General features: G+C 37.8%; 1 protein-coding gene across 1 annotated transcript; it reads left to right on the top strand.

The window, feature by feature from the left end:
• The first annotated feature begins 10,239 nt into the window (after positions 1-10,239).
• Positions 10,240-13,213, top strand: LOC139721661 (calcium-activated chloride channel regulator 1-like). The gene is made up of 5 exons (XM_071632992.1): positions 10,240-10,527; positions 11,482-11,667; positions 12,206-12,436; positions 12,856-13,146; positions 13,199-13,213. The coding sequence occupies exons 1-5, from the start codon at positions 10,240-10,242 to the stop codon at positions 13,211-13,213; spliced, it is 1,011 nt and encodes a 336-aa protein (XP_071489093.1).
• The last annotated feature ends 11,475 nt before the right edge of the window (positions 13,214-24,688 follow it).

A 24,688-nucleotide genomic window follows, 5' to 3' on the forward strand; every position in this document is an offset into this window, starting at 1 on the left:
TCGATGGGTCAATAACACTTAAAGGACCTTATTTTCGTGTTTGTCCAGCAATGTGTCATGGATGATACTCAGTAACCCAAATACCTCTGTTTGTTCATTTCGTTGCCTTTTAATCAAGACGACATTCACAATGTAGCGTGCTATGTTCGTGCTTTCTTTCTCTCGTTCACCCTCTCTTCCTTTTCATTAAGAAATAGCTGACAATCTGAATGGTTCCTTCGCACCTTGTTATGACCATGATCTTCGTGACGATTACTTGTGACATGAGATTTTTTCTCTGTTCATCCTCTGAAAAGGTGGCGTGACATCGCCTGTCAGTTCAGTGAACTGCGAATGTAGTGTAACGATGTCACGTATATTGTAATACGAATCTTGGAGATTGGAAGTAGCAGTGTTGCGTATTGAAATCCCGAGTTCAATTGGAAAGGTGTCATGTCTTTATACCGGGTGTTACCTATTTTCTCTCTTTACTCTTAACAAATTGAATTTGAATTGCATTGACTTAATGCTTTTGTTTAAGATGCAATGGCACGCCACGAATTCGGTTTTACTTTCATTTTCCTTTTGAAATTAGGGTAACCAAACTGCAAGCCTTGTTTCATTTAAGATGAGGTGCTTCCAGATTCTATTACATTATAATGTAATGGATGTTTGACTGCTACCTTGTTGCTTTTTCCGAGGATTGGTTTAATTCGTCCCTTCTCCTTTGTTAGGAGAATTTTTGTTTCAACTCTGAGTTGGAGAATAATTTGATTTTTATTGAATTTATAGTTTGGGTTCGGCAAACCTTGATGGGGTGGGAAGGGCTCTCTTTTTTGCAAGTTGTTCACTACTCATGAATATGAGCTATAGAATTATGTGTAACAAGCTGTATTTTTTTCTTGTCTTTGTGTTGTCCTTGTTTATCGTCGGTACTCTGCTCTCGTAACCCTTGTACCTTGTCTTCTCCTGCTTCTCTCCCCCCTTCTACTATTCCATTCTTCTCGCAGCGTTGCTCGCATTCTTCCGTTATCCCTTTTCTTCTGTTCCTTGGGTCATTGCCTTGTGCACTCGAACACACTCTGCAGGGTTCTCGCTGCAACTCGAGTTCGGTCTTGCCATCCATCTTTTATATTTTAGATGATGCGAATTGAAAACTTCGCTTTCAGTTCACTAAATAACGACGAATTTTTTGAAATGTTTCATCAAGATTCAGTATCATACACAGTTAATGACTCCCAAAATGATGAGTATCCTGCTGTTTATGATTTCGATTTCTGTGAAACAGATGTAGAATTTGATGAGGATAATAATGAACGATATTTAAGCTCCAAGTGTTATACTATGAATCAATTCAAATCTTTAACCGGACTCACCGATTGTTTTTCATTGTTGCATTTGAACATAAGGAGTTTGAACAAGAATTTTGATAAATTCTGTTGTTTTTTTGGATAATACTCATGATATATCTTTTTCTATAATAGGTCTTACTGAAACATGGATTACTCAGGATTCTGCTTCCGCATATTCTCTTCCAGGCTATGATTTTATAGAGAATAGTAGAGGCGATAGAATGGGCGGAGGTGTTGGTTTATACGTTAAACAAAACCTTGATTACGTTATACAAAAAGATTTAATTTGTATGAACGGAATCGTTGAATCATTATGTGTCGAAATTAAGGTCGCCCATGCCAAAAATATACTTGTAATTATAATGTATAGACCTCCTAATTTTAACACCCAAGATTTTTTTGGATTATTTGCGATTTCTATTCCATAATCCAATATTTCATAATAAAGACTGTTATATTATGGGAGATTTCAATATAGATTTATCTAAGTTTCAAACAATGAATACTGCTCAATCTTTTCTTGATATTATGATGTCCACATCTTTTTTACCCCTTATAACCAAACCAACTCGAGTAACCAATCACTCGGCAACTCTGATTGATAATATATTTTGTAATATTAACCCCTTACCAGTCTCCGGTATCATCCTTTCAGATTTATCAGATCATTACCCTATTTTCACTCACATTCCCCTTCAGAAAAAAATCACCATAAACGACCCGGTGTCAACTTTCCGGAAGGTGACACCTGGAAATATAGAGAGGTTGCAAAATGACCTCGGTAATGTGGATTGGTCTTTTGTATATAATACCGAAAATACAAATGAGGCTTATGACTTGTTTATGAGTACTTTAATTTCGGTTATGGATAAGCATGTTCCTGTTGTTAAAAAGAAATCCAGAAATTATAAAAGATCCCCTAGACTTCCATGGGTATCCAAGTCCTTACTGCGATCAATCAATCGAAAGAATAATTTGTATTATGCTGACAAAATTAAACGTACCCAGCAATCTCATGATAAATACACTTCATATAAAAACGTCCTCACTCAAATATTACGTTATGAGAAACGGAAATATTTCACTACTCAGATAAGTTTGTTTAAACATGATGTTCAAAATACTTGGAAAGTTATCAATATGGCTTTTAACAAAAGTAAGGATAAACCCCGTATTACATCAATCAAACATGGTGATGTATTTGTTGATGATGTTTCCTCAATAGTTGATATTTTCAACCAGTATTTTTCACAAATAGGAAGTAATCTTGCCCAAAATATTCCACATAGTCATCTGAATTTTCAAGATTATTTAGAAGTCCCCAATCCAAGCTCATTGTTTTTCGTGCCTTTGCATAGAAATGAATTATTTGATATAGTTCAGAATCTGAAAAATAAAAAAAGCTCTGGATATGACGGCATTGATAATGTCCTTTTGAAAAGTATTATTGATTATATTGTTGATCCACTTGTATATGTCTATAAGTAATGGCGTTGTCCCTGAGGCTATGAAAGTCTCCAAAGTAATTCCCGTCCATAAAAAGGGGGAAAGGGAAGATGTCTCCAATTATAGACCAATATCCCTGCTAACCTCTGTTTCGAAAATATTAGAAAAGGTTGTTTACACCAGGCTTTTGAAGTTCTTAGACACCCACGAAATTATTTCTGATTATCAATTCGGATTTCGGCAAAAGCATTGCACATCTCATGCAATCCTTACCTTCCTTGATAGGGTTTCAAAAGCGATAGACACATTTCATCATACTATTGGAGTCTTCCTGGACCTCTCCAAGGCCTTTGATACCATAGACCACAGCATACTACTTCACAAATTATCACATTATGGTATCAGAGGAAAGGCCTTGGAGTGGTTCAGGAGTTACCTTACTAATCGAAAACAGTTTGTATTTATCAACGGACATGCATCGACTACACAAAATGTTAACTGTGGTGTTCCTCAAGGTAGCTTACTAGGTCCCCTTTTATTTATTCTCTATGTGAATGATATGTCAAATTCTTCAAACATCCTCTCTTTCTTATTATTTGCGGATGATACCAATGTGTTTTTATCTGATCTGATTCTGATCGATTAATTGATAATTTGAATAGTGAATTAATGAAGTTACTTCAGTGGATAAGAGTGAACAAATTATCAATAAATTTGCAAAAAAACTAAATGCATGTTGTTCAGTAATTCGCGGGAAAATTTACCGAGAAATATTTTCCTGGAAGACACGGTCATAGAAGAAGTTTCCTCCATCAAATTCTTCAAAGGTTTGATCCTGGACAATAAACTTACCTGGGGTTCGCATATTGATACTGTATGTCGTGTTATTTCAAGGAATATAGGTGTTATAAACAAAGTTAAATTTTATCTTCCCAAAAATGTACTTTTTATGTTATATTCTACTTTGATACTACCTTACTTAAATTATGGAATACTCGCATGGGGAAACACTTTTTCTACTTATACAGAAAGAATATTATTATTACAGAAAAAAGCTCTTCGTATCATTTGTCACGAATCGTGGAGAAGTCATACTAATAATTTATTCCACGAAAATAATATTTTGAAAATTCATGATCTTTATCGTTTGCAATTAGGACAATTCATGTATAAACTCACCAACCATTCTCTCCCCCTTGTGTTTGATTCCATGTTTTTAAAGAATGAAACTGTTCATGCATATCCAACCCGTCAATCCCATGAATGTCATTTGCCTTTGACTAGAACGGTTTTTGCAAAATCTTTATTCTCCTTTTCTGGACCAAAATTCTGGAATTCTCTGGATAATAACATAAAAGAAGCTTTAAGTTTTCATACATTTTCTTTAAAGTTAAAGAATTATCTAAAAACTTCGTACGCAACATAATTCATTTTTCTTTTTTTACTTTTGATTTTCAAAGTTGTTGTTGCTTCGTTATTCTCACTACTCTTTCTTCATCAGCGAGCCCGTGCTTCTGTGCCTCCAGTGCCCTGGATATGACCCACCATTTTCCTCTCCTCTCCCCTCCCCCCCCCCCCCCCCCTTGTCCACCTCGGAGTTACTACCTTCTTCACTACTATATCTTTCTATCCTCCTCAATTTTTTCCTTACAAGAGAGCCGCCATGTGTTTGTTAATGTGCGTCCGTAAATGTGCTTGTATCTGTGTATTACTCTTGTCTGTTTTTTTGTTTTTGTTTTTGTTTTTTTTTTTGCTACCGCTTAGGGAAATTTGTTGTTGTTTTTTGCATTTTTTTTGCATTTTTTGCATTTTTTTTCTTGATGAGGGGACTGCATTCTACAAGCTCTGCTTTTTAGCAGTCCCCTCCATTTCCAGCAATATCGTTTATGCATTTACCACAGTAACGTAACAGATATTTGTATCTCTGTTGATAATTTACCTATATTTTTCTTACAATGTTATTCTGTTCATCGCATTGTGGTACTGATTTCATGACGTCTGTGTATATGAGTGTTTCTTTGTAGTTCTTATTTGTTTGTTGGAAGTGAAATAAAATCAACTTGAAACTTGAAAAAACTTGAAACATGCTAAATGCGTCTTTACAGAAAGAGAAACTACACGTTCTGAGACTCAGGACATGCCATATTGCAAAATTTTGCAATAATAAAGGTGTGGTAAGACTATAGGTGTTACAAAAACGTTTTCTACTTTTGATCCTTAATAGTTCGGAAATTATACATCAGAGAACACTGTCATTGATATGAATAATAGCTGAATATTGTACAATTTAGTTGGAGGTGATTTAAATATGAGAGCATGCATCACTTTTGTTAAAGCCATGACTAATTCAAAAGTTAATTTCCAGATTTGGGTCAAATTTGAACCCTGTGTACAAAATTTAAAGTATGGTGAACGAGACATTAAAATCAAGAAAATCATATAAAAGATGTCAAAGCAGAGGGAAATGTCTCCTAAAACAGATGTTTAAAGGGGATGGCTAGTAACTGATCAGTGGGAATCAGTGGGAATTCTGGGGGATGATTGTTCCAATCTTTGTGGGATTCATTTAAGAGTATACATTATATATCTATTGTTGTGTGAATTTCTTTTTTTTTTCCTTCAGAATGGTCTCATATTCAAGTAATGTGCAGTTTAATGTTTCCAGGTTAGCATGCTTGTACAGTGACGGGGCATTAAACTGTACATTACTTGAATATAAGACCGTTCTGCAACAAATAATTTTCACCCAACAATAATAGATCCGTATATATAATGCACTCTTAAATGAATCCCACAAGAATGGGAACAATCATCGCCCAGCATTCCCACTGATTTCCACTGATCGGTTACCAGCCATGCCCTTTAATCTGACTTATCAAAAGATATTCGCGCTACTAAGAAACCGCGAGTTAAAACTGACTGATTTGCTTCACCGATATTCTCTCCAGAACAGCCGTCTTTTTCGAGCACTAAAATATGACGTCACGAAATGAGCAAAACCCTTACGAGTGCAGCGGGACATCGAGGCCGCCATTCATAAAGCACGTATTTCTTTGTGAGCGGATGCGATATCTGGCCTGTCTTTTGTCGCATCTTCTTTCTCGGCTGAGACATTAAAACGTCCAATTTCTACCTTATAATTTACGGAAAGACTTTGAGTTTGACATCGAGAGTGAATTGAGTGATGACAGTGACAATGACACTGATGGTGACAGTGGAAAAGTCGGGGTGGTAGAAGAAGCGAGGGAGAGGCGACGGATATGGAAGGCCGTTGCGGACATAATTCGTATGGGGCATACGTATGAAAACAGGCATACGTAAGCAACTGCCTTTAGCAAGCGGTTGCTACTAAGTAATTGACCAATCAGCGAGTGTTGTTCGGTAAACGTTTGTAGGGTGTTTAGCAAACGTTTGCATGTTATCTATTATACGTATGCCCCATTCCATACACTCTTATTTCTGCAGCGTCAAAAATAACTCGGAAAGTGTGAAACGTGACTCGGAAATGGCGCCAGCTGGGAGTCAACTCCTTCCGAGTGAAAGCTACTCGGACTTCCAAGTCAAATGATTTCACTCGGATTCCGAGTCACTTTCCGAGTCATTTCTGTGGCGTCAAATTAATTCTGAAAGTGTCAAATTTGACTCGGAAATGGGGTCAGTTAGATGCAATCTATTCCAGCAAAATGACACGGATTTCCGAATCAAAAGATCACAATTTCACTCTGATACGGTGTCGTTTCCCGCATTGTAAGTAACCCATTTAGGTGTCGTAATGACTCGGATTTGGTGTGCACTTTTCTAGAGGAATGCGGAATTGAGGAATACATAGGAGTTTTCATCGGTGAGTACCCACCTCATTCACAACACTCATGTAAATAATTGCCTGAAACATGGTCTAAACAGTCAGTTTTATTTAGGGCAAAATGAACTTTCGACACGGGGCACATTGACTGGTAATGGCGTAGCCGTAGGCGGCCGTACGGTTGCTCGAATTAGTAATGAAGATCGTATGTGTATTTTATGCATGTACAGTGGAGGTGTAGCTAGGTAGGTTCACATGTATTGTAGATTGGTTCTAACGTTTAGCATATAGACCAAGGCTACGTACAAAAGGTACGAGCTACCGTACGGCCGCCTACGGCTACGCCATTACCAGTCAATGTGTCCGTGTCGAAAGTTCATTTTGCCCTAAATAAATCTGACTGTTTAGACCATGTTTCAGGCAATTATTTATATGAGTGTTGTGAATGAGGTGGGTACTCACCGATGAAAACTCCTATGTATTCCTCCATTCCGCATTCCTCTCAAGAAAAGTGCACACAAAATTGTCCATCTTGAAGACAAAAAGTTGCAAGACATCTCGCGGCCGCGGCGGATCGTCGAGAAATGACGCTTTTTTTTCGCAGGAGTACTACGTCACATAGGACACATGACATGTTTTGTAGCGCGCGTATGTCATGTACACCGCGCTGGGTATTTCTGATGTGACTCTGCGCGGATGTAAAAAGTCCGATAATCAAAATGATAACTCGGATTTGAGTCAGAAGTACACGGTTGGTGTTAAATTTACACGGATCGGAGTGATGATTTTTTGACTCGGATTCAGAGTTGAAATTTTGACTCGGCAGAAATAAAAGTGTACGTATGTTAATTTACTGCGCATATGTATGCAATTGATCGACCAATCAGGTACTTCGTTTGATATCCGTTTGTTTAAGTGTGTGTGTGTTGAGTGTTTTTAGTGTGCACGGGAAGTACTCACGCCCGATCTGAGCAAGGAGGTACTAAGTGTACGGCCTTGCGCAACGGCCTTCCCTAGACGGAGCCCACTTTGTGGATAGACTGCGTAGCACAGTGCACATTTCGTGACGTCATGATTTTGGTCACCTAAATTTCGATCGGGTTCAGGTGGTCTAAAAAGGGGTCTCAGTACACCATCTTTCCATCGTTCTGAAGACGTTTTTACCTTCTGAAAGTTAATTATTCATATCCCTAGATACTTGAGCTTTTCAGAAATGTATAAATCACCTTTTTTATGAATATCGTCCTTTTTTCTCGTTCACCATACTTTAACTTTACACAGGAATCAATGATGTGTATGTGAGTACGTGCTGACAATGACCCCGAATAATAGACATGAATGCCATAAATAACAACTTTTCAGAGCTCTGCTGACTAGGATTCTGGACTCTTGCTCCAAGGCACATGATCTATTTATTAATGATTCATGATGGATTGCCCTGGGCAATGCTGGTCTGAATTCATGGTAAACGGTAAAATGCATGCACATCATAAAAAGAAGTGTTTTCATGTACTTGCATACACTGCATTTCAAGATGAATAAAGACTAGCTGTGACAGTGGAATTTCTCATGAATATGTAATAGAGCATTCGGATCCAAGCCATTGTTCAGGACCACTGCCAGGGTGTTTACCACACACTCCCATATAATACACACCAATTGACCCCTGTGCAAAATTGAAGTTTTGTACAGAGGGTTGAAAACAGAGCAAAATCTGAAACCTTACTTACAAATAAATCTTCATTCTAATGAAATTGATTTATGTTATCGTTTTTAAATTACCTCCAACGAAATTGTACACTGTTCAGCTATTGGTCATATGATTGTCAGTGTTATCTGATGTATACTATTCAGGATGAAAAGTGGGACATGTCTTTTGTGTCAACGCTAAACACCTAGTACTTTGGTTGGCTGTTTGTTGCCTGTTCGATGGGTTGGCTTACAAAGAGTTGAAATGAATTTCGCCTGTGTAAAATGATGTAATATACTCCAAGGCTTCAAGATGGTACCCTGCAATGGGGGCCGTATGGATGCACTTAAAGAAAAGTGAAATGGTAAGTCGACATTTTAAATGTCGTCATACCAACCTTTTGTTGAATGTTAGCTTTTACACCCAAAATGTTAAATTTAACACTCAAAATGTCAAATTACCATTTATAAAAGGTAAACCTACCATTTCCAGTGTAAAATTTGACATTTTGTTGAATGTTGCATTTATTCAACACTCAAAATGTTGAACTTCGCTTTTAAAATGGGTAAATTTAATATTTTGGGTGTTAAAACTATTTTTAAAGATTTACAAGAACCTTGGGGGAGTGACAAGCATCTAAATGTTGATTTACCATTTCGTTTTTATTTTGGAGTGTATACAAAAATTATCATCATTTTCATTGTTTACTTTGGGTAGTTTTGGATATAATCAGTGTAACTGAGACACGAAATAATAACCCATGTGTTCCTCTTGTCCATATCACAGAAAGGTCCACTTTTCCAATTTTGACCCCCCCCCCCCCCATGAAAGCCCTTTATTAGTTACGAGCCTGCATTTGTACCTATTAATACCGAAGTGGCTCTTTTTGAGTAGAGCTACTTAAAGGTCCAGTTTACCTTTGGGAGCAGTGATTTTAAAAAAATGTTCAAGACATCACATTTGATGAATATGTGTAGGTCTGTTGTATCACAAAACATCCTGCTTTGTATCATTTTTGCAGTAAAGCCTATAAATTATATAAAGGAGATATCAATATTTTTCTCAATAGAAATAGACGGTTTAGTCTGAAAACATTTTTATTATGATTATTGTTCACATTTTGTGTATTTAATATTCAACCCTAACATCGATTATACGGATTTTTTTTTTTTTACATTGATTGTTTCTATCCCTAACTCACATTTTTCAACTATTTTAAAGCACTAAAGCTGGGTTTTTGTTTCATCTGCAAATAGTAAATTACATCATTAAAGGTGAATAACCTTCAATACCTAATTGTTTATGGGGATTCAGTGAAGCAGCTATGATATTTGTGATCTCAGTTATGATCTTTTAAGGTGTCGGAATGTAAAATGCTACATTTTTTCATTACCGCATGCTTGGACAACAATATAAGAATAATGGAAGTGTTGCCAACCGTTTTATTATCCACCACAATGAAAACCACTTGATTTACAGCACTCCCCCCCCCCCCCCCCCAAAAAAAAAAAAAATAATCAAAACAAAACAAAAACGGGGATTTATATTACTTTTAACGTGTAAAGCAATTATCGAGAGGGGGTATGTTTACTTCTCATTTAAAGCAAAATTGGTTTTGTGGAATTCTTCACATTTTCCGTATTCCTGCCCCTGGCGTGATCACCATTCGTTATAACTACACAAAGCCCAGTCGCTGTAAGTAGCGCACAGCGTACTAACAGCGTCTGGTCGGGCTACATTCGTTATAGTCTTCTCATTCAACAATGGAGAAACCCAAACTGTAAAAATGTAATTTTCGAACGGATTGTCCAATTTTCCTTTACTGTGTTCTACTATCGACTGTCTCATTTACTCAGTCCATCTAACTTTATTTTTCAAATTCCACTTCACTTCAGCGTGATCATGGAGAAGAAATGATCAGTCTAGCATTAATGATTTTTTTTTTCCTTCTTTGTCTCTAAGGGAAAGCGATGGTACGAGAATGGGGCCGTCTGAGATGGAGTCTTTTTCCCGAACACTTCACTGGCTCAGGTAATGAAGATGCTGAAGCCAACCAGTACGAAGATTGGAACACGGGTCTATATCAACCGACAAGGTGTTCGCTCGCTGTAACTGGAGATATGAGAGATGAGGGAGGCTCTAAGTGCGACGTGGACCCTTTAGAGAAAGTGAAGGAGGACGATTGTGTATTCATTCCCTACAGTAGTGACCAAGATGCCAACGCTTCTCTGCTCTTTGGTTCTCACTGCGTGGACTCTGTGAGTTCATCATGAATAACAGACTAGCTAGTTTTTTGAGTTCAAAACCAGATTATTGATTTTGACTGAAAGTAACTAAGACACTTGCGTAACAAAGAACATTTATGTTTCTCTACATTAGTCAAACCTTCGAATTCCGATAAATAATGCGCTGGGTAGCCTGTTTTCGTAGAAGACAAATGTCCCCTGGTAGTTATGGAAGAATGAACTGTATGACTCATTGGATCTAGAATTTATCTGATTTCTGAAGATGTCTTACAGCAAGCTTTGTGGAAGAAAATGATCAATGTTGTTCAAAAAACAAGTTAATCGACCAGGCGGTAAAGCTATTGCATTTAGGTTTAATATCAATATAGATATGTTCTCATTACAAAAAACCTCCACATATTTATAAAGATTTATTGACGGAAAATTATCAACAACGCTATACTTGCTCAAAAATTACTGGAGTGTCAACACTGGAATCATTGAATCATAAAGCCACATTAATTACGTCACCCATCTCCCTGCCTAAGCACTACTTTAGTCCTAACAAGGGAGATGGAAAGAGACTTCTCGGCTGATCCCAAGTGAAATTAGTAAAAATATATTTTTCATGACATAATTGCTATACAATTTTAAGAACCTCTCGATCTTTCTCAAGCGAAGTAGTTTATTGAAGCAGAATTTCGTTCCTCGTACAATACTCAGTTCGACCTCAAAACGTTTATCTCCTGTAATCTCATCATGGCTTATATAAACATATATACGTATATATATATATACATATATATAAACTTTTTAATAAACTACACGTATTTTTCACTTTTTTCATTAAGACAACAATTATCTGCCTTTTATCCTAAGAATATTGTGCACGTATTAAAATAATAAATCCTTGAACATTCATAAGTGACTTTTCTATACCTGCCGTAGATCTATCAATTTTGCAACCGGTCACAACACAATTATCAGGCAGCTAATCTACACAACTATCACTGTAGAAGATGGAGTGCCTGGGAAGTTATGGAGTCTACCGAAGATTTCTTCGAGGAAAACTTCGCGGACCCAAATCTGATGGACACCGAGCCTTCATTCACCATCCTTCAACAACCTGTCCGACGAGTGGTTCTTGCTCTCGACTTCAGTAGCAGCATGGGGGTGAGTGGGACTAATTCCTCGCGAATGCATTGCTCTCGTAGTTTTGACCACACATCCTGCTCGTGAATTTGCGTTTTCGTACAGAAATAACTTGTTATACGAAAATGAAGTGAAGTGAGTCTTTCCCCTGTAGGAAGGTCATGGTATTGAAGGCTTGGAGTTCATCATTCTAGCGTTTTTGCTCCAGAAAAAAAAAAAAAAACTCAAGAAAACTTCATATAAAGGACATAATGCGAATGATGCCACATCAAATGAGCATGAGGTAATTTAGTGGAATAAAGACTTCAAAGTAATGTTGAAACAACACTGTGCATAAGATGTTGGAAAGGGGGATTGTGTTTAGACGAATGATTTCTGAGAGTATAGCGCCAGACACAGGAGTGATGGATACGAAGGTGTTATCCTATGACAAACATTCATGAATGCATTCAACGCCAACTAGAATATGGACAGTCCGTGCATATCCCTGGACACTTGAAGTCAAAGGGAGGTGTATCAGAGTATTACCGATATAATATTGATGTCTTGTCTATTCTAGGCATCATTCCGAGTCGACAAGCTGATCCAGTCTGCATCCATCTTTATCCGACACTACATCCCTGCTGGTAGCCACCTTGGTATTGTCACATTTGACGATTCGGCCACAGTCAACGCAGACCTTACTTTGGTCCAGGACGACGACAGCTCTCGAGAAGACCTGGTCAACGCACTGCCCACGGCCCCTTATGGATCCTCTTGCATTGGATGTGGGATAGAGGCGGCCTTGAGCGTAAGCCCATTCGATTCGATACTACAGCTTCATTTAATCGAGTCAAGAAGCCAAATCTTTTTGTTGTAAGAAACTGACCGACTGCGAACAACGTCGCCTCATTTCGCATTGTCTCAAGTATGATTACGGGACATGCTGAACAATTAAGGGTATGACAAATGAAACCTGTCCAGACTAAGTTACGGTAGGCTAAAACATTCTCGCAATATTATCAATAGTGGTTATACATTAGTTACATTATTCGTTTAGTGACACAAAAGTCTGACGTATTCAATAAACCTTCAACTCGTATCACATGAATACGTAGGTCTAAATAAGTATATCAATGTATGCATTTTCGTATTGCGTGCCACACAGTGTCCAATATGTAAAATCATTATTATCATGATAACACATGCGTGTGAACGATCACTCTGTAGGTACTAGGGAACAATACAAACGGTAGCTACATACTCGTGCTGAGTGATGGCGAAGAAAACCGGTCCCCGTTTATTAGAGACACCATCCCAGCCGCAGTGGCGGATGGTGTTGTGATTGACACCATTGCCGTCACCAACGACGCCGATGAGCAGATGGAAAACCTGACATCGATCACTGGTGGGAAACCCTTCTTTTGTCCAGATGAAGGTAGCAGCGCTTGTCTCACCGAAGCCTTTCTCTCAACTGTTTCTGAGCGCCCCGAACTCAACTTCATCCCGAGTCACATTCAGGTCTGTATAGTGTTGTCTATGTTAACCTTTTTTTAAATTTCTTTTCATTCAGGTCTTTCTACAGTGAAGACTATTATTTTCCCTACTGAAATCAGTCAATATGTCATAGCAACACTGATTACTACCAAATGTCCCTCACAGCCATAAGCGCACTCAGTATATACACGAATAACGTGATTTAATTCATTCTTGCCAAGTTGGAACTCAGTAGGATGTCATGAAATAAACATATATATAAATATATATTACATAGAACAACTAACATGACTTGTTTTGATAAAGAGTGAAGAAAAGTACTTTGTTGTAGGGACATTGTGAGTATGCCAAACTATTAAAAAAAATGCCAAGTGAATGAATGACGGAACGAATGAATAAATGGATTAATTACAGAATGAACAGTTGAATGAATGAATAAATGAATGAATGAAAAATAATTACTTACTGGTTAAATGGTAGCCATATATTCTCCTGCTCAGATACGGATGGACGACGTAATGATTTCTACAAGAACAGAAGAAAAACGATCATTTGTCATTGGGGAAGAAGAGGGCAATGACACAGTGATAGCAGTAACTCGCTTCTTCTATGACGATATCGCTGTCACTGTCGAAGGACCAATTGGAGAATATTTCGACAAATACTCTCCTGAAGGATACGAATCAGACTTCTTCAAAAAAACTGCGTGGATTACAATCCCTGTTGCTGCGGTATACATTTTTTTTTATTTCACCTATTTCATTTCCAACATATTAGCAACATTGATGTAAATTTTATTACAATTACCAACATATCTATGATTTCACCGATTGATGTGTAACATTTAACCAACAAAGCAGCATTTTAACTCTTTACCTGCAGTATGTAGAATGTTGTGACTAATCAGTCATTTTGAAGAAGCAAACACAGGCGCATTATTCAGGGTTATACAGGCAAATAATGAAATCATTCTATTTCCCATTCCGCTTCTCTAGTATACAGAAGATCGTTACAGTATTCTCAGACTCTAAAACCTAATGCTCTATAATGCTGTCGGTGATCTATAAGATAATAAGATTTTTTTTTAAGGTGTTGGCCCATTAAAATCACGAGAATATCATTACCTTAACGCCGAGTCCTCTTTTTCTTTCTTTTTTAAGTCTTGATTTTACTCTGACAATTTGACAAGTGATTAAAACCAAGGTGGGAGTACATTTGTTTTCACACATAGTCTGGGCCGATAAGGTAAGGCTTGGTAGAAATATTTAAAAAAAAAGATACGTGCGTGTCATCAATATGAATCCTCAAGTGCAATAACAAACAACAAAGGTCAATTAATTGATTATTTGTTCAAATGATATGCTATCAGTGATGCTAACCAGTTACATAGAAAATAAGACAAGTTTCTTTTTGTTTTGTTTTTTATCTGCACGAGGAAGAGAGAAAAACAAGCAAAAGGAAACAATATAAACATTAAAAGAAAGAAGAACACAGAATCCAGCATGTGTCCTTTGTTTGGACTCTTCCTCAACAATCGGGAAAATCCCGTATTTTGCAGTCGCCGCTTTATATCATGTACACACCTACTGTGTAAACACTGTCTAAACTGTTTTGCTACATTTCTCGGACTTTGATTCCATTTATCAGGCGGGTAATTGGACAGTTACCCTCGAGAATCCTCATCATTACGACCAAACAGTAGGGTTGATGGTTACAACCAAACAACGCGACGCAACCAGGGTGGTGAGTGTCGACGCTGTTCTCGAATCGCGGGTAAGTTTGCCCAAGCTTCCCATTCACGTAGTAGTGATAAGGAGGAATAAAAAAATAATAAAAAACCCTCACTAAAATTAACGATGAGTGCTATTAATCTCTTTTTATCTTCTTATCTATTGACTGATGAAATGGTTGATTCATGGTATAGATAAAATGGTTGTAATAGAAAAAATAATTGATCATTGAAGACAATTTACCTTCAGGGATATTACGATATGATTGGGCAATATGTATTCAAGATAAAAATTGGCTACTCATAAGGACAAACTTTAGCCAATCAGGACTTAAGGAAAGAATGAAGTGACTTGAGTAAATCATCATAAAGTTTATACGATTATTGACTTTTTGCATATTTATGTCTGGAAAGGTGCAGCTAATAAACGGAATGAGGTTAATTTCGTGTCAAGGGAAATATCTTCCATTTTCCCAGCGAGATACCCGTTTGTTTATATCTATTTATTTATTTTATATTTATAGCGAAAATATTTGCACAGGGATAATTTTTTGACCGTATGGATATTGGTAAGACGGGGCTCATGATTATACCGTCATTATTGGCATCTCGTGGATATTGCAAAAAGACATTCTGTCAATCATCATCGTCGGTCCAAACATTGCAGGGGCCGCGGAACCGGGGGAGGGGGGCTTGGAGGGGGAGGCTCCCACATATACTTTTGGCTCACAAAAAAAAGGTAAAATCGAGAAACAAGGAAAAGTAGAAATTACGCGTTGCGTAACATATGTCCCCGCCGGAAGTAGCATTTTGTAACAAAATGTGCAATATAGGTAAAAAATCAAGGTCAAAGGTCAAAGAAGTCAAAGGTCAAAATTCTGTGTAGAAGTTTTGAAGCCCTCACCTAGTGCCATCACATAAAGCAAATGGAATCGAAATTGGGTTAGAAATGGCGAAGGAGTAGCATTTTGTAGCCAATGTACAATATAGGTCAAAAATCAAGGTCAAAGGTCAAAGAAGACAAAGGTCAAAATTCTGTGTAGAAGTTTTGAAGCCCTCACCTAGTGCTATCACATAAAGCAAACGGAATCGAAATCGGGTTAAAAATGGCGAAGGAGTAGCATTTCGTAGCAAATGTGCAATATAGGTTAAAAATCAAGGTCAAAGGTCAAAGAAGTCAAAGGTCAAAATTCTGTGTAGAAGTTTTGAAGCCCTCACCTAGTGCCATCACATAAAGCAAACGGAATCAAAATCGGGTTAGAAATGGCGAAGGAGTAGCATTTTGTAGCAAAATGTACAATATAGGTCAAAAAATCAAGGTCAAAGGTCAAAGAAGTCAAAGGTCAAAATTCTGTGTAAAAGTTTTGAAGCCCTCACCTAGTGCCATCACATAAAGCAAACGGAATCGAAATCGGGTCAGAAATGGCGAAGGAGTAGCATTTTGTAGCAAAATGTACAATATAGGTCAAAGGTCAAGGTCAAAGGTCACGACTGAAATTCTGTGTAGAAGTTTCAAAGCTCCCATGTAGTGCTATCATATAAAGCAAACAGAATCAAAATTGGCTCATAAATGACAGAGAAGTAGCAAATTGAAGATTTTGATCACACACGGACGCACACACGGACACACGGACGGACGGACACACGGACGGACGGACACACGGACACACACACGTACGGAGCCCGTTTCATAGTCCCCTGCTCGAACTCGTTCGGCGGGGACAAAAATGGGAACAAATCACAACACCCATGAATGAAAATTTCCAAAGATTTCGATCTTAGATCCTTCTTGTCTAAGCGGCAGGGGGGGGGGGGGAGGGCATTGTCCTCAACAAGTCACAACAAATAATGAATTAATCATAACACAAACTGGCCATTGATGACTATATATATTAAAAAAAAAAAGTATTCATGATTCAATGTGCATGCCATATTACCTTTAAGATAAATGTCTTGTATTTTCAATTTTTGTTGCAGAGTGTCAATCACCATACTACTCCTAAGTTAGGAGTGTATGGTGTCGTGCAGAGAGACGAAGAACCGGTTCTAGGGACTAGTGTTGAAGCAACCATCCAGAACTCGGCTGGCTCTACATACACAGTACAGCTGTTGGATTCTGGAACAGGTCAGAAGTCATTACCTCCCTGACATGAATCGTTCGTTGTAGTCTGTACATGTACCTGCCTATGTTTAATATTTTCACTTTTTATCAAGATTATGATTATACATTTGACGGGACCAAGCAATTATAGAGACCTAACATACTTTGCGAAAAATGTGATATGAGGATAATTGCAAACACTGACCAGAAAGCCCTTTGTGTGTGGTATCTTGATGTGAGGTAGTGGAAAATAAACACATGAGCAATTAGGGAGATACTCTAAAATTTCGAATAGAAGCAGAGCACGAGAATAATATTCAGCAGTTAAATAGGATAGATTAGTGTCATTACTTTCTCTTTCGGATCTGTGAGAGGAAAGTTCTTGTTGAGGTTTAGATGAATTAATGAGCTGGAAGCAGCGCAGCAGAACAGGTGTGTGTGTGTGTGTGGGGGGGGGGGGTGCACCTTTGACCCAACCACGACCAAACCTTGCTCCTCCCTCCCCCTCCCCCCCCCCCCCCCCCCTCACCGTTTTGCGGTCCCTTGTAAGGACTGATGGAGGGCTACATGTCCCACATAATGTTCGACGTGGAATCCAAGAGTCGTTGAATCAGTGTTTCTACAATCGTGGCATTATCGGGTTTTTTTTCTCTCTCCTCTCTCTCTCTCTCTCTCTCTCTCTCTCTCTCTCTCACTGTATCTGAAGGTTCTGATAAGGTAAAGGATGATGGGATATACTCGGGAGTCTTCCTCGAATTTGACAGTGACGGTCGTTACGGAGTGACAGTCAGAGTTCTGGGTATGACGACTGAAACAGAGAATGGGAGTAGCAGACGACGTAAGTTAAGCTTTAATTAATCTTACAACGTGAGGTGTTTGAAATGTGATATTTAATTATGTATATATGTATGTATATTGATTATAATACGTATATATGTATATGTGTGTGTGTGTGTGTATGTGTGTGTATATTATATGCATGGACTTACATGTACAAATTGTATGAATCATTTGCATCCAAACACATTCATTTCTTTTAAACAAAAGAAAAAAATCAAGTTTGATATGTTTGTAAAGACGTTGGGAGAATTTTTCTCTAAAATTCGAAGATCGGCATGTTGCTTGGTCAATCGCACCCAGGTCGTCGTGCTGTTGGAACAACTGTAGCGCCCTCACAAACGGCATTCATGCGAACTGCATCGGGGGGAGCGTTTGTTGTCGAGAACTACTCACCCAACGCCCCTGATATCCTGGCGCCATCCACGATTACGGACCTTAGGCGCACAGAGTTATACGAACGCAGTGCGGTGAGGCTGGTCTGGACAGCAGTCGGCGACGATCTCGATCATGGTCAAGGTATTACGTCAGCCATCTGTCATACATGTATTTTCATCTAGGTTTGTGAACTTTAGTGAATTACGTTAGTGAACTTACTTATTTCAGCCAAAAGTCCCCCTATGAATATCAATATCCATTAATTGGGGTTGTGTAGGTTACGATATAGGGCCTACATGACATTTAAAGATCTGAGAACCTGTTGAATGTATTACTTAAATAAAACTGTGGCTACAAATTACAATCAGCTTTCGATGGAACCATTAAACCCAACTTTATGGCCTAATTATGAAATGGCTATGACTGACTGACAATAACTTTAAAACTTAGATGACCGGAATGATTTTTCTTTTATGTGTTTTAGGAGCATGTCAATATAAGATGTTACATTCTTTTCCTTTGTTCAGCTTCATCGTATGAATTGAGGTATTGTACTGACTTCACCACACTGAGGACCAACTTCACAGAGTGTACTCTGGTAGACAACGATCAGCTGGTCGAGGGTAACCTATCCGATGTCGCCATCGCCGGCGTCGAGGAGAGCGTCACAGTACAGCTCCCTGAAGGTTCTCTGAATGTGTCGCATCACTTTTCCCTGCGAGCATGGGACGAGGCTGGCAACGTGGGTTCGACGTCCAACATCGTATCTACATCCGTTATCATTGCCGGTCAGGCAAACACAACCCAAGCTCCGACTTTGGGACAACCAACAGATTTGACTACTGAAACCACTACAACTAGAAGAAATGATGTAACGTCCTCATCGGCAACCTCAGCTCCGTTTGTCAGGACCTCCACTGTGCCGCCAACAACTACAGATGACGACATCAAAGAGCCAACAGTCACGGAAAGGGGTTATCCCGTGACAACAGACCAACCGACAACAGACCAACCGACCAAACCTTCTAAGGACATCCACATTATAATCTTATCGGTTGTCCTATCTTTAGTGGCACTCTTTGGTGTCGTCGGTCTACTCCTGTTCATGTGCTCCTCTCATACTAGTACGAAAGGTGTGCACCCTTCTGATAATCAGAATGAAAATAAAATTGTGGCAGATTCAAAGATGGGTAATTGTTACACACCTGGCTTTTCTAATCCGGCCACTGACGAGTCAAAAGGTGATGGATATCAAACAACTCGTAAGGATTCCCTGGAAGAATTTGGTGTGGTCACTGAGATTCCTATGAAACCCGTGAATTAATAATGGCATAACTCAACGAATTGTGCCAGAGACATAAGAAAGAGTAAGGTTGTTACTAAAGGTAAACTAGGAAACAGTCGTAGTGGTTTTCCACAATTAAGATTTGGCCAAGAAGGGCATGACAGTAGGGAAAATTATACAAGACAGAAAACAAAGACTGCCAAGTAATCAGGAAAACTACTGACGAGATTTGTTACCATGGTACTGCCAACAAAGAGCGAATTACATGAGACGTCAGTAGAACACTAAATCATGACAATCAGGGAAACTGCTTGAATGTTGATTCATAAAATAGTATGAAATAGTGTCTGTGTCGGCCAAATAGTGTCTGTGCCATAATATTACTATGTTACAATATGTTTCATTCGCATTCTAAGACAAAATTGGTAGTATTTTCGGCCTCTTTTTGATACACACAGGCAAAATTAGGTTTTTGCAGGATTTTACGTTGTTTCATCGTGGAGATACAATAACCTGGTCCATAGCTAATATAGATTATCATTACCTTGAATTTTACACCGTTTTGTTTAAACATGACTGTTTTATAGTCCATGGTTGATGGCAGATTGAAAAGGTCCAGGATTCGAACTTCGCTATGTTAAGTATTTTATTGAGAAACCTTTAAATATATTTGCAGTAGGTAATTTTCATTTTTTTTCTTATGCTTGTCAATATAGTTATAGCATTTTCATGCTAGCATTCTATTAGATTTACTTACAAGTTTATTGTATCGTATAGTATTGTCTTATCAAATTTATTAATTGTAGTTAAGTTTAATGAAGTGTATGTATTTATGCATCTTTAATAAAACGCTTATTGATAGTAAACATTTGGATAAGGAGCTATAGACATGTAATTTGATATCATTAAGACACGTTATATCTTTATTCAAGATGCTACTCTCGACACTGGTGTCAAGATGTGTACCCCATAAAGATTTGAACAGCTGCGTGGCCACCTCGCATTGGTGTGTTGTAAAAAGGCATCCTATCTAGAACGTTCCCGAGACAGTGAGTGTGCACTCCAGGGGCCTGTTTCATAGAACTTGTCATCAGTGACAAATTTTCATAAATGTGACAAGCTACTGAAATCCTTGCATCTGATTGGCAGAGAGCAAATTTGTCAGGGAAATGTGGCAGTTGTCACTGATAAAAACTTTTATGAAACAGGCCCCAGATTCTGGCGTAATTGATTCCACTGACCGGATAGTTGGAGAAATATCATTCCTCTTTTGACAATATCTTCTGTTATGTCCCCTTACGTCTATTCCCCACAAACTTATCTAATTTTTTTTCTTTCTTATTGCAAAATATCATAATCATGTACTAGCGATGTATTTTGGTACTACATGTATATGCTGGCAGCCATTTCAGTGGAGGGAATTTAGGTGCAAATAAGTTTAATATCCTATTTAGAATGTCTTCATTAAAATTAAAAAAAAAATGATTTACATAACTTGCATTTTTTGACAACAATCATTGTAGTTGATTACTAGTATGTGACAAATAAAACTTGTTCAATATAACTAGAAATAGTGTTCAGGTCATATTTATACACAGATATATTTCTCATACAACCAGGAACTATATATGCTACATACATCCAAGTACACTGTATATCGTCATGTCTACGCAGTTACGATGCATTTCTTATTATTACTCTGATATTCCCTTTGACTTTGTTGGTTTGTCTGTCTGTCAGTTTGTTTGTTTGATGTCTTGGTTTGTTTAAACAAATGATGAAGAACCGACAATCTAAACCCAAAGCTGGATGAGGAGACTATAAGAGTTCATGACGTCACATGTGAACAACAATATAGATAAAATATAAAGGGAATTCCACTAACATTCATTTTATTGCACATTCATACCGACATACCTTAAGGGTAGTAATTATTCCCCTGCTTTCTGAAAGCGATTAGTGAAGTGATCTTTCATTACCCAAGAAAAGTGAAATCCTGTTTAATTTTCATATTTTCTTCATAATTTCATAATAGTCCACACATGATGCCATAAACTCGAGTAGTCTCCTCATCCAGCGGCTTCAACACAAACACTTTATTCATAACTTTTGCATCGATTGTCAGATTTCCACAAGCTTTCCCAGATAGTGTTCTACTTACATTGCTGCTTTCACTCATTCCACATTCCTCTTTGGGTTTGGGTTTCCTTTAAGCAGCCATACTTACTTACATATTTTGCCTTTTGTCTGAAACGTTATTCCATGCTGTTGTTTGATTGATTGATTGATTTTATTTTCGTTATAAAAACAACAACGGCTGGATGACCCATATTGTTGTCAATTTAATCAAGCTTCAGTGTGCATGATTTCTTGTATCCATATTATGTGTAAACAAATATGAATTCTTACATTAAAAAGTGCATGATTGGAGTATTTCATTGTATTAATTTTAAGAGTTTATCCTTGAAAAGTATACATTATAATGATAATATATTATAATAATAATAATAATAATAATTGATATGATTTATATAGCGCCAAATCCACTCTGCAGAGTGCTCTAGGCGCGGAAGGAAGAGAAAGTGAAGGAGATAAAGGACATACAAATATCAAGTACATGTAATGAGTAGTCAAATTGAGGCTTTAAACAAGTGAGTTTTTAGACTGCTTTTAAAGGAGTCTGATGAAGAACAATTTTTTACGGCTGAAGGTAAGTTATTCCATAAGGTGGGAGCAGCATGGCCAAAGGCACGTGTGCCCCATATTGTAGTGAATCTTGGAATTATCAGAGAACCGGAGTTGGATGAGCGTAAAGATCTAGCAGGGATGTAATTTAATTATATTGAACAAATGTCCTCGACATATCTGTTGAAACACTGAAAAAACACTAAGACCAATGGTTAGCGTCACCACTCCACTGTTATACCTGGAGTAGATCCTTTCGCAGTAATCCAGCACGTACAAATAAGCATTAACATGTGAGACAAAAATATGGTACTCATTGAAAGTAAATACTCCAGCCGAATAAATTCTTACAGTAACAAAACACAAGACAGAACGTTTTTATTGTATTTATAAATTCCACTTAAATCGGGACATGGAGACAGAGACAAAGATATAATTCCTTTGACACACAAGCCGTCTGTAGGCTGCTACCCATTTTCACATGTATTTTGTCAATTTACGTTTTTGCAATAATTACAAATATGTTCTGCTTACACGTTGTATATGATTTCTCTTTTTATTTGATGGAAATGAAAATAAATTTGAAATTAAACTTGAACTTGAACCTGTGGTCATTTTGTAAATTATTTATAACGTGGCAACGTTTTATGATGCAGCATCTTTACAAGTTCTTATTACCTTGTTTTATAATGTCTTAGTTACAGTCGTATCTCCTTCCTCTTTTAGTGTACTTTATATCGTTTCATTGTTTTTATTTGATTTTATTAATATCAATTCCTTTAACTGCTTTAATGTCATGCGATGGTAATATTTTTCTCTGCTCATTATGGCAACAAAGAAAACTTCTCAACTTACGAGAATTTCATCTTTGGTCGGTTGGGGGACAATCCAAGTGATGTCATTGTAATGTATCGCTTCTTATCAGTATCATTGTTCAGTAAAGTGCCAATTAAAGAGAGTCAAGCAGCATTTCTCAGCACTTGTCAAATCATTGTCCAAAAACATATCATCTTCTTTCAGTTCAGTTCATTTAAATTACACTCAATTTCCATCAAACCAAATGTAATGAATAAAATCACTCAAGAAAAAAACAAAACTTGCAAAATTGATTTATGTACCGTTAGAATATTTGGTGATTGATAGATATGATGGTTAAGATACATATTAAAACATATCGTACACAAAAAGTGCCGGCACAGACATTTTAGCGGTGTGTATACAAGGAAAAGATGGGGATAAAAGCAAGGATACATAGAAAGACACATAGGTAGTCACGCAAAAGAAAAAAAAAACGAAAAAGAAATGCACGCATGAACAATACGCGACAATGGAGCAAGAACTAAGAACTCAGTGGCATTACAACACAACAACAATCAAGGCGAAAGAAGAAGGGGCAGAGAAGAGATGTCTGTGAACTCCATCGCCAGGTGAGGGGAAAGTACAAAGGTTAAACAATTAAATGCTGCATGTACAAATAAGTGTCATCTTCTTTTTCAGTTTTCATCTAAATGTAGTGATTCCAGAGGAAGATTTAAAGCTGTTGTATAAGCTATTTCAAAATCTGGGTCCAGAATAAACAAACGTAATTTGGGTATGTACAGTTCTCATTTAAAAGGAGACCTAATTCATTAGATCGCTGCCAGGGATAGTTGTTCACGTGACTTTTTGAAGAAATGAATCGTAAGATATTTTTGGCATGTGATTGCAATTGTAATTTAACATTATCAGGGGCGGATCCAGGGAGGACAGCAACCAGCGCACGCCCCCCTTTATTTTTTGTTGAAACAAAATAAATAAAAAGGAAAAAATGGGGGAGGGGTGCGTGCGCCCCCCCCCCCTTTAATTTTGTAAACGCGCCCCCTCTTTACAGAATTCCTGGATCCGCCCCTGATTATCCTGCCAGTTTGAAATGAATCAAATTCTTAAATTTTCAGAATTTCCTGTTTAGAAAACAACGCATCAGCATATGCTCAGGTATGAAGGTTAATACGATTGTGAGATCATCTTTTGCATAAAAGTTTGTTTAGCAACATCGGATATTTACGATTATACAACACCTTAGAATGATGTCGAATTGTGATTGGCCAAGAACATGTCACATGACATTCAATAGAAAATACCTATCAAACTCATTGAGAGTGACAGCCGTGCAATAGGCCCCTGGCATGGGCCTATTGCACGGCTCAAAGGTACTATAGCACGGCTTCGCGGGGGGCTACTAATGCACGGCCGCCGCTCACACTGGCAAAGCGCCAGCAAACTACGTGCTGGCCGGCTGCGCTGCCAGTAAGTCTCACAGACCAGGCGCGGGGGAGTACTGCAACGTTAACGTGTACGCGCAGCTACTTTACCTAGCTAGTTGCATGTATTGCGGCCTTTGCCTACGGCTGGGCTTTTACTTTTGACTCTGATCTGCTACGTGGACCACAGTGATCCCAAAATCAAGACTTCATTTCAAGTTGAGAAACCGTAATTTGATTATTTTACTGTGCTTTTATACAAAATCATTTTCGGAAATAGACAAAGTCTAGACCTACTACTAGATCTACCG

This window comes from Diadema antillarum, unplaced genomic scaffold (assembly GCF_040938485.1).
Source record: "Diadema antillarum isolate AM-2024a unplaced genomic scaffold, OU_Dant_1.0 scf00000014, whole genome shotgun sequence".
Lineage (NCBI taxonomy): Eukaryota > Metazoa > Echinodermata > Echinoidea > Diadematoida > Diadematidae > Diadema > Diadema antillarum.

Excerpts from the sequence above, each read along its gene's own strand:
- LOC139721661 (XM_071632992.1), top strand. The coding sequence starts at position 10,240 with ATGGTACGAGAATGGGGCCGTCTGAGATGGAGTCTTTTTCCCGAACAC. Across the intron at positions 10,528-11,481 it reads GTTCTCACTGCGTGGACTCT|GCAGCTAATCTACACAACTA; the intron begins GTGAGTTCATCA and ends CACAATTATCAG. Across the intron at positions 11,668-12,205 it reads ACTTCAGTAGCAGCATGGGG|GCATCATTCCGAGTCGACAA; the intron begins GTGAGTGGGACT and ends TGTCTATTCTAG.